This window comes from Pocillopora damicornis, chromosome 1 (genome assembly GCF_964200805.1).
Source record: "Pocillopora damicornis chromosome 1, jaPocDami1.2, whole genome shotgun sequence".
Taxonomy (NCBI): Eukaryota; Metazoa; Cnidaria; class Anthozoa; order Scleractinia; family Pocilloporidae; genus Pocillopora; species Pocillopora damicornis.
In genome coordinates, this window is record NC_142670.1 from 1121832 (window position 1) to 1132500 (window position 10669).

At 37.7% G+C, this 10669-nt stretch overlaps 3 protein-coding genes across 5 annotated transcripts in view; 2 read left to right on the forward strand and 1 right to left on the reverse strand.

Moving 5' to 3' along the window:
* Positions 1-740: 740 nt before the first annotated feature.
* Positions 741-8696, reverse strand: LOC113669402 (vitamin K-dependent gamma-carboxylase). Of its 2 annotated transcripts, none has more exons than XM_089207169.1 (9): positions 8470-8696; positions 7382-7524; positions 6267-6585; positions 5864-5942; positions 3685-4266; positions 2737-2868; positions 2087-2495; positions 1483-1668; positions 741-1394 (listed from the first exon to the last, which is right to left on the reverse strand). In XM_089207169.1, the coding sequence occupies exons 2-9, from the start codon at positions 7521-7523 to the stop codon at positions 1051-1053; spliced, it is 2193 nt and encodes a 730-aa protein (XP_089063295.1). In that variant the 5' UTR covers position 7524; positions 8470-8696; the 3' UTR covers positions 741-1050. The 2 variants fall into 2 exon arrangements, with proteins under 2 accessions (XP_089063295.1, XP_089063287.1); XM_089207161.1 differs by having other exon boundaries at positions 7382-7532; positions 8470-8694.
* Positions 8697-8852: 156 nt separating this feature from the next.
* LOC113669457 (TATA box-binding protein-associated factor RNA polymerase I subunit A) overlaps positions 8853-10669 on the forward strand; it is a 48604-nt gene continuing 46787 nt past the window's right edge. Inside the window, exons 1-2 of one of the 2 annotated variants that reach the window (XM_089207240.1) lie at positions 8853-9030; positions 9580-9728. In XM_089207240.1, the coding sequence (XP_089063366.1) occupies positions 8916-9030; positions 9580-9728 (264 nt within the window). In that variant the 5' untranslated portion in view covers positions 8853-8915. The remainder of the gene's footprint in view (positions 9031-9579; positions 9729-10669) is intronic. The other variant, XM_027185487.2, reaches the window with a different exon arrangement.
* The window catches only part of LOC149051221 (TATA box-binding protein-associated factor RNA polymerase I subunit A-like), a 2927-nt gene continuing 2196 nt past the window's right edge, over positions 9939-10669 (forward strand). The window contains exon 1 of the mRNA XM_089199670.1: positions 9939-10083. Coding sequence (XP_089055796.1) covers positions 10066-10083 — 18 coding nt within the window. The 5' untranslated portion in view covers positions 9939-10065. The remainder of the gene's footprint in view (positions 10084-10669) is intronic.

Sequence of the window (10669 nt, forward strand, 5' to 3'; positions counted from 1 at the left end):
ACGGATGAAGCAATAGACGAGTCGAGAGGGATCAGGCGGATGTGTGGAATGAAGGACGTAGCAAGCATAGGGGGAAAGGGGCTAAGGGAGAAAAAAGAAAATTGTTTGAGACCCACAAACTTTACTGATGGTTAAAGATTTTTGACGCATGGCAGCTGTCGCGAAATCGCACTTACTGAACATACTTTCCACCCTTTACTCAGATGCTAGATTTTAAACATAAATTGATAAGTTTTTTTAGGGACTACCTGGTCGATTAGAAACAAATGACCGTCTCCCGCCTGTTTCAGTCGTTCACAGGCATCCCAAGCTCATTACACTTTCGTTTCTTGTAATTGATCTTGGGCCAACTGCGAGTCTTTCAGTTCGTAAATGAAGCGCACAAAATTAATGAAGGATTGAGGTAGAATGAACTTATTTAAAGCACTGCCGACTAACTAAACGCCTAGAACTGGCAACCATTTCCCATAAGAACGAACTGCATGCACCTAAGTTACAAGGCTGACTTTCTACATTGTACCACTGGCACTGCAAACAGAGTACCTTCGCTCACAATAAAGGGCAAGACATTTTTTTAAGGGGATTTTGGCGGACCAATGGAAAATCTGCGAAATTTGAAACAATTTGACAACACGAAAAGATATGTTCCTTGGAGGGCTTCAGTTAAAAATGAAACTTCTAGAGAACATGTCTTGCTAACAAACAAAATCAAATATAGGGAAACGAGACTAGATCAAAAAGGCATTACAATCAAAATATATTTTCATGTTCTCCAAGAGAAAGTAAACTGGTTACCAACAAAATCAACCAAACCCTCAGAGAGGAATCAATTCAAGGGAAAATTTCTGAATTCAAAGAGAACTACCTCAGAACATTTTATCCTCTCCAAAACTAGATTTTGATCATGTTTATGGATATGGTTAACTAATTTATCCCTCTTTAAGCCAACTGTTTAAATAAACAGAAGCATATGAAGTTACTTGCTTCTGTCTTAACTCATTTCAAACGTAAAACCAAAATCTAAAAAACCAAAAGTCTAAAGCAAATATTTCATAACTCTTGTTTCTGCTGTTCTTTTCTTTGTGAACTCTCTTTGTGTTCGGCTCCTTGATCATGTGGTTCTCCACTGTCCCCCACATGACTTGTATCGTCATCCTTGGATGGAGTCTCGTCCTGATCTACTTTATGCCCATTCTCCTGCTCGCTTGGATTCCCGTCATCCTCTTCGTCATAATACTCGGACTCGATCCCAAAAGTCAAATGGACCAGAGCATAATACGTATTCAAAAAGGTTTGGCGAAAGACGAAGAACTTGTCTAAAGTAAATAATCGAAAGTTTTCCAACACGGTTAATTTTTTGAGAGCCATTTTCTTCTGCTGGGAAGGAGACGTTTCTGTCGGAGGAAAAAAAGGTGAAAAATCAACAAAAGATAGGAGTGGTCCTGAGAGCTGAAAATTTTCCCAGCCTAGATAGCAACTTACCCGGATGTAGAATCCAGTTCCTTAAAGTCTCGTTGTTCCACTCGGTCGTGTTAGTGAATATGTACATCCAACACGAGGGCGTTTCAGACACCGTGTACACCACGTGTGTGTCATTGGACGGAATGGAGATCTCTCCGCCTACTTCCACTGTATGGTTTGTTTTGTTAAACTCCACCTTTACTTGACCTTAAAAGCAAGTGCAAATCGATTCAGTATCTGAACGTGTTGGGTTTGTGCGCCCGCATTTCTTTCAATGCCATGGCTGGGTGCACAAATGCAGAAGTCGAGCGTAAGGCATGCGCAAATGGCTCAATTTGGCCGGCCGCTTGCAGATTTCCCGCGCTAAAGTTCTAATGAAATAAGACAGAGCCGCTATGACGCAAAATTCGCGCACGTTAATTAACTTAATTGAACTGTTCATAGAAATGAGCAAACTGGCTGAAGCGCGGGAAAAACCTCAATGGCCGACACATGACTGGTTCTAGTTTACGTGTGATTGGTTGATAGGCTGGCGCTAGTTTCCTAGACAAATCGTGAGGTGGAAGGAGAGGTTACACAAAACAAATGCAAACCGGATTACTTTCAAGACGTTTTGAGCATTTACCATGCAGCAGAGTCAAAGATGTGTTCAGCTCCTCGTCCACAAAATTCTCCAAAAGAAGACCAGGAAAGTCCGCCACAAAGGTAATTTCACTGAAGTTAGACTTTTCCTTCAGCTCTTTCCTGATCTGAACCAACTTCTCCCGCCATGGAGATAGTTCAGTCAGCAGGGGCTGTATCCAGGGCGTCTGTTTAAACGGTGACCACGGTGCCGTGACCATGTCCACGTTTGGATCCACCATACGCTGTTGGAAGCGTCTGTTCATTGAGCGCCACACGTCCAGATAAATGGCAGGTTTGGTGATGTTCAGATCTTGGTGAGTCGTTAGTTTCTCAGTCATACATGTCATGTATTGTTTGATCATGTCTGGGTGTGAGTTCCAGCGTGACTGGCGCTGTTCCCTTAACCACGCCTACAAACAACAAAAAGTAATGACGATGACGTTAACGACCACGGTCACGGTCACCGTCACGATCACACCCACGGTCATCCCGATTACGATCATTGTTATTGTCACGATCACGCTCATGATCACAATGATGATCACGATAACGATCACGATAACAATTACTATCATGATAATGAGCTTTCACTTAAGTCATCTGTTTTAAATGATCAAAATTATAATAGGATTTGAAAACTGGGATTCTTACCGAGGGCCTTATATAGGTGACCTCTCCGGACACCTGGTCCACTACTTTGACCCTGACGTGTTGAGTGCTCCAAGAATGCACCATCATGTCCCATGAATATCCATACAGTCCCTGGGTCCATGCATTGTAACCCTGACATCAAATGATGTGAAATAAAATAAGTAAGAGTTGGCACTTTTATAAAATGGCTCGCAAGGTCTCTAACAAATGACAATGAATATATGAAAATCATATATGTGACCTGTGGATAAAGAAGTGAATAGGAAAGTGATCTTTGCAGTAATGAACACCACTTACGCAGTAACAAGGCTTCTTAGCTCAGTTGGTAGAGCACTGCATGAGTGCTTATTTTCACTTCTGCATAAGTAGTATTCAAGATCGCCTTCATATTCAATAATAATAATAATAATAATAATAATAATTATAAATGCTTTATTTAACCCTTTAACTCCCAAGATCTGATTGTTAATTCTCTCCTGTAGCTGCTAAACATTTCCTTATAAATTAGTTATAAGAACTTGGTGCTAGATCAAGATAGCGGCTTCTACCTGATAAGTTTGAATATTCTCATTACCTGTTTGCAGAATAATGTATGGATATTATAGGGAGAAGTTTCATGTTAATCACTTCTAGGAGTTAAAGGGTTAAACTGAAAAAACCAATCAGCTAATTCATCATAACCTGGTGATCAGTACATAAAAAATACCATTCATCCACATATGAATTCTCTATACCATCTCCATATGTTGCATGTGATTCTAGTTCTGAGAATTTGAAGTCAAATCATGCAATATCTCCTTGCTGATGTTTTTCTTTCTTCTTGTTATCTTTTTACATGAAATTGTATAGATATTGTAAGGAGAAATTGCTTGGTGATCACAACTGGGGGTGAAAGGGTTGAAAAGTCGCATAACATACAACAATGCTGAATTGCGTATGTTCTCTTACCTTTGTAACAAAGTGTGAATATGGAAGAAAGAGCTGGACTCCAATATAAACAAGAGTGATGAGCACAAACGCCTTCTGTTTAAATGTTGCCGTTTTGCTTTTCTTTGAAGGTTTCTGTTCACTACTTTGTTCTTTGCCGTTTGTTGTACCTTCGACTGATTCCTGATACACACAATGTGCACTAACTTGAGGTTCTTCTTTGGAAGGTAAAATCATGTTCATGAAGGTGGGCATGCACGAAAAGAGCTTCTTGGGCCAGTCATAAGCACAAAACAAGAATAAAGTAGCCAACATGGTGTATGAAAACATACCAATGTGAAACATCTGAGAGTTCATTCCATGGAACATGGCTCCAAAGAAGATTCCAATGGGGCGTGTCTTGTCGAAAATCAGAAGAAAGCCTTCGAACAAGTCAAAGAACAGTCCTCCGAGATGGACAAGGTAAAGGTCAATAGCTTCATTGTCGAGGAAAGAACGGAATGGATCAAACACCCATTGGCGTGAGAGACCTGTCATAGAATACCCAGTCATCCAATCCATGTCAATTTTCTTCAAACCAGCGTAAAAATATACCAGAAATACCTACCAAGCAGAAAGATATGTGTTTACTATCCTCAAATCTAATTTCACTAAGTCTAATTTAATTGACATTAATGATTAAGAAAACATAATTTTTTGTTATTGTTATAACCTTTAACTCTCTACACCCTAACATCAGTATGCATATTCTCAATACTGTTTTCCAAACATTTCCTAAGGTGCTGATGAGGAGAATTTGTTTATCAATCAAGAGAATATTTGAGATACAGGGTTATACTGTTGGGAAAAATAGGATGCTAGTCACTCTTAGTGATTAAAGGGTTGATAAAGTTTGTGAAGATTTAGGAGTGTGTTTCACTACAACTTTAACTCCCAAGATCTGATTTTTAATTCTCTCCTCATGCTGCTACACATTTTCTTGTTAATTAGTAACAAGAATTTAGTGCTAGATCGAGATAACAACTTTTACGTGATAAGTTTGAGTATTCTAATCAAATGTTTGCCAGATGGATATCAAATGTACGATGTATAATGTATGGATATCAAAGGGAAAAGTTACAAGTTCATTATTTCTAGGGGTAACGGGGTTAGTTTTTGGCTGAGCTTGTCAAAGTGAAGGACCTGGCTGAGATATCACAGCAATCTATCTGCTGTTCATACAAACCTTATTGCAGGGGGATTATCAAAAGGAGGCAGTGTCATTGACAGTTTTTTTTTCAGATGTGCCTCGCAAACCATATGAGGAAAACAGTGAGCTTTCACTTGAATATTCTAGTTTTGAAAGCTTCAATCTGCCATGTTTGTACCATTTATAATGGTAATTGAGCTGAGTGGAGTGCAATTTGGGCTGAAATCATACATGTGATTTCAAAATCGAGTGAGCACACAGTACGAGTTCAATTTGAAATCACAAGACAGTATGATTTCAAACTAAAATTGCACGGTACAAGGTTCAATTACCACTTTATTACATCCATTTTGAAATCACCCAAGTACAGGACTTGGTCAGTTCAAATATTTCATTGATGTAGTACTGAGCTAGTTTGAAATTAAATTCATCCATTTTTTAAGGGGAAAAAACAAGAGTTTTGGAAACAAAGGTTGCAAAATTTGTCACATGATACTCTTTGTCTTTCATTTTCCTGCAATACATTGGTTACTTTAAACAAGCCTTTAAATCTGATTGGTTGTTTTGTTTTTAGTGTAGCCTCCTCATTTGCTGGGAAAATGATGCGATTTAAAGCAAAAAATGGTGCAATTCGTGAATAAATCGCACCAATTAGAGCCAATCAGATTACAGGGACCACCAGTGATTTCAAAATGGTTGTAATAAAACCTTTTAACTCCTATGTGTGACTAGCAGCTAATCTTTCCTTACATTATCACTGCTGAATAAAACATTAAGGTCAATAGAATAAAGGAAATGATCACCTGCTAAAGGGGCTCTCTGATATTAAATAAATTCTCCTTGTTAACAACTTAGGATATCTATAAAGAGCAGTATGGAGAATATGCACACTCATCTGATGTTTAGCTGTTAAGGGTTTAGCTTGTAAATACCTTGGACTTGAACTATACATTGTATATGATAAGTATAGTTATAATCCTTAGAACATGGGCTATAAAAAAACTAATTTACCTGAAAACGCAGCAAAACATAGTTCCACTTTGGAACATGGGAATTCTTTATCGTGGGATTTAAAATCCCATCCACAGAGCTGAAAAAAATGAAGTGATGAGTAACAGGAATGAAAATATTTTTAAAAAGACAACCATTTCATTTATCATTGAATAAAAGAAAACCGCCATATCAGAATGCACCAGTGTATCTTATGCGTCAATCAATTCAAAGCTTCAACATTCTGCAGCAAAACTCTCCCTGACTCATCTCAAGTCTCCCTGCAGGTGGGCAGAGAAACTTGCATCTTGCTGTGCAAATAAAGAGGAAGCCTGCTCACAAACTTCCACATACTTCAATTTCCATGAGGCATGCTGACAGATGAACAAATTGTTCATTTTAGCAAAACAGGATTGAAACTTACCAGTAACAGTTGGCATTGCTTAGCAGAAGCATCACTGAAAATAATCCATACAGATAAGAATGGTTATTCCAACGCGACTTCTCTAGCAGGAATATATACCAGTAGGTTATCAAGAAGGACAAGCAGCTTAAACGAAACATAAATCCCAAGAAAATTCCACAAGCTCCCAGGAACATAATAAGGTAAACAACATGCATCCAGTCAACTGGTAGAGGTCTGATGAAGTTGAACAGAGGAAAGTGGCAGGTGTCTCCTCCAAAGTGTGCCTCAATGAATAACATGCTGCGCTCTTGAGGAATGTCAACCATCATGAGCAATCCTGGAGAACAAGATCTCATTAGTAATTCTCCTTACTGTCTGCCATACAATTCTCATAATATTAGTTCTGACAATTTAGTATTGGATCAACTAATAATCCCCTAATTGATATTTTTCTTTATTCTAATAACTTGTCTTCTTAATACTGTATTGATATTGTAGGGGGAAATTCTATCTTGGTCACCTATGGGAGGTAATTTGAGCAAATATTAGGAATAGTGATAAGCATCTAATTTCTCCCAAAAGTGTCAACCCTTAATCAAACATTCAGGTCATGAGAATAAAAAAATGATCACCACCTAAAGGAGGACTTGATCGTTGAACAAATTCTCCTAGTCAGTACATAAGGAAATGTGTAAAAACAGTATGGAGAACAAGAAAACTGATAGAAATAGTAGAGATGGTAAGTTTTGATCTTGGTAAAGAATTAAGAAAGATGTTTTTTCATCTAATGTCACAAGCATGGGACAAAGAAAAAATTATGAGTCCCCATGAGGAATTGAATCTCAGACCTTTGGATTTGCATTCTGATGCTCTACCACTGAGCCACAGAGACTCTTCGTAGTAGACCTTGCTCACCGTAAAGTCTCTGTGGCTCAGTGGTAGAGCATCGGAGTGCAAGTCCAAAGGTCTGAGGTTTGATTCCTCATGGGGACTCAGAATTTTTTCTTTGTCCCATGCTCGTGACAAGACAAAAAGACATCTTTCTTAAGAAAACTGATGTTCGCATTTAAGGGTTACCTGGTAGAGAAATTTATTATTATATATAAAATATGATCAGTAAAAACTAAACAAACCAAATGCAATTCTCAACACAGCAAGATTGGATGGATCAGCTGGTGACAGCATAAACATCAAGAACTTATTCCACAAGCTTGGTTTCTCCTGCACAGCTGAACGAGGATCCTTTTCTTCTGCTACTGCGACTACTTTACCCATCCTGAAAAACTATGATTTATTAAGGAAAATTTATGTCTATTCACATTATTGTTTGAAACACATCAGCCTGGCTTTATTAAGATATCATTTATGCTGAAAGTTTGAAGAGCATGAAAGATGCTCTTTAGAAATTCTCCTTGCTGTCTGCCATACCCTATCCTATGATATTACTTTGGAGAATTTGGTATTGGATCATATCCTAATTAATCATTTACATAATCCTCATCACTTATCTACTTGATATTATGTTGTTTTGATTGTAATGAGAAATTAAGTCCTGGTAACTCAAGGGTTCCCACGATTATTTGGACTTCTTCTCAACAACGTATGGAAGATGAGCATACAGCCTTCAAAATGTACTTTTTGGGTCACAATCAGTTATCACCTTTATTCACAATGGAAGACATCTACATCTGCAAGTTAAAATCATGTTTCTTTTCTTATCTTATCCTTTTTTTCCCTTAATTTAATTAAAACATTTCTCAGAAAAGAACTTTGACCACTGTGTTTTAAGTCTCCTCTCAAAACATAAAAAAACATTCGAAATCAAAATGCGCTTTAAATTAAATGAAAAAAAAAGAGTTTATCGACAATTAATTCAATATTCACGACATTAAATTGAGATTTTAAAAATTAATCGCGCTTGAATGAATTGTCTGCTCGTATACGTTACAGCTTCATTAAAGAGTAACGCAAAAATCGGATTGAAAATATTACCTTTTGACTTTTGCGTAGAGATTTCACACGCAAAAGTTACTGCTAACACAACGATCAAACGAACAATTTAGCCTCTTAAGTTTACAAATTGAAGAAGGTGCTTAGATCAGAAGACTTACGTTCAAAATATTATTCGTGAGGCGTCAATTTTAGGGTTGATACTCAACCAACAAGTCTGACGCGCTAAAAAATCAAAGATAATCGCTCAAAATAGTCTCAAATGACTTACCTTGTCCCAAGGTACCGTGCCGTAGGGATGTCTGATTCAAAGAAGCTCTATCTTTCAGCTAAATCAACTCTAATCCAATGAAAACAGCAGGGCTGTGACATTCAGCTGTCTATTTTTCTTTCATGAAACGCCCTTTTTATGATATTAAAACATCTGTCCAAGCATTATCAACAGTTTGCAAGGGCGCCATTTCCAACTTAAAAAAAACTAGTTTCCAATGTCTCTCGATCAGTGAATTAAAAGCTTAATTTTTCTTGCAAAATTTTTGCAAAATTCTTAACCCTAGTGCCTTACAAATATAGCAATAACTTTAATTAATTTATTTGCTTTCATTTACTCGGTTTCCCTCCCATTGTGAGGCAGAATTTATTCTGTTCAAGCCTTATTTTGTGAAGTATCTATCATTTGAGCGTACACAACACACCAACTTATAGAAAAAAAAGAATATGGCGGCCGTGTCACAGCACTGGTCGAGGCACAAAAAAAACTCTCCCCACGCGTGGTTTAAAGGCTGTATATTCCAGCATATATGGCGAGAAAAACAACATAGCTTTGCTTTAGGTGAGTGTAACTAATTTTTTGCCTCTTTGAGCAGCTTAAGTGTATTGGGAAAATTTTCTCGCCATGAAATTGTTACATTGTATTCATTTGTGTTGTGCCACAAATCACACGTGGTTACCGTGAAATCTACAACGATGGAGGCTTTGATCAAGTGCATCGTTAGACAAAAAGAAAACATAATTAAAGAAGAAACGTCCCATAGCTGAATGAGATTTGAAAACGGGATAGATTTTTTAAGAGAAATGCAAGATGATGTTTTGTTGAATTGCGAATTATAGTTAATGTTGAGAAAGGTTCTTTCCCCATTGATTGAGGTTTCACGAGCCAAGTATGGTTTAAAATATGCTTCTTTGAGACAATGTGTTTTGTTGTAGTGCAATTTTATTCTTGGTTTTAATATTCTTCCCCTTAACTTTGGGAATGGTTAACGTAATATTTTAGTTTTGAAAGAAGGAAGGAATTAAACCAAATTGTAGCTTACTTTCTCTAGCATTCTTTTGTAATCAATGTTCGATAATCTGGAAACTTAAAATCTGTTTCCTGGATTAGATCAAAATAGATCATATCGCCTGCAGCACATCACGTATCTCACAAGAATGCTGCTGGACTGTTTACTGAGCCATAGATTTGATGAAGCCCTGGAGTGTCTTGTTGGATTATGTGGATTTTGTAGAAGAATACCTGAGCTGTTTTGGCGAGTGAGTTGCAACATATTCTATATACTAGTTTAACCCTTTAATTCCCATGAGTGACCAAGATAGAATTTCTCCTGGCTATATCTATACAATAACATGCAGACAAGTGATGAGAATAAAGAAAAATATCAATTATGGGATTACTAACTGATCCAATACCAAATTCTCCAAACCAACATAATGAGAATTATTTAGCAGACAGTAAAGAGGATTGCTAATGAGATCTTGGGAGTTACAAGGATAAGTCTGTATTCAAGCCAAGTGACCCATCCAGCTGGAGTTTATCCTGGTTTCAATGACTTGAAATGACTAGGAGAAGTAGGACACTCCCCTGGATGGGATGCCAGCCCATTACAGGGTACCCCACAGCATTTCATCAGGTGTCTATGACAGTTCACTAGTACCCATTTATACACCTGGGTGGAGAGAGGCATGGGGAGAGTAAAGTGTCTTGTCCAAGAACACAACACAATGACCTAGCCATGTCTTGCAGCCAGACTCTCTACAGGGATTCCAGTGCACTGACCATCAGGAGTCTTTGTCCACTGTGTCTCTCACATTGTTTAAGTAGTTTTCTGAAAAAAGAAAAAAACTCGGCCAATTTGGGTGAAAAATTTGTTTTTCTAGTAAGTGACCAGTTACCATTTCTTGGACCCAGATCTCTTTGCTGTGGCATCCAGGCATCCATCATGTCTTTTACCATATACTTTTGAAGGTTTTGTTTTTCTCTCTAAAATATTGAATTGTGATTGGATCAGAGGGCAAAGTAAAAAATTGGAACACTGAAGGAGATTGTTTGTCTAAGTTTTAGGACTCTGTGTAATCTGTAACCTCAACCATTTGTCAAAATTTTCCTTACAATTTAGGGACCAGTTATAATCCAATAGGGGAAGGGGTAGTTTTTTATGTCTGTGAGGCGGAGGGCTTCATCAGTCCCTCCCTTC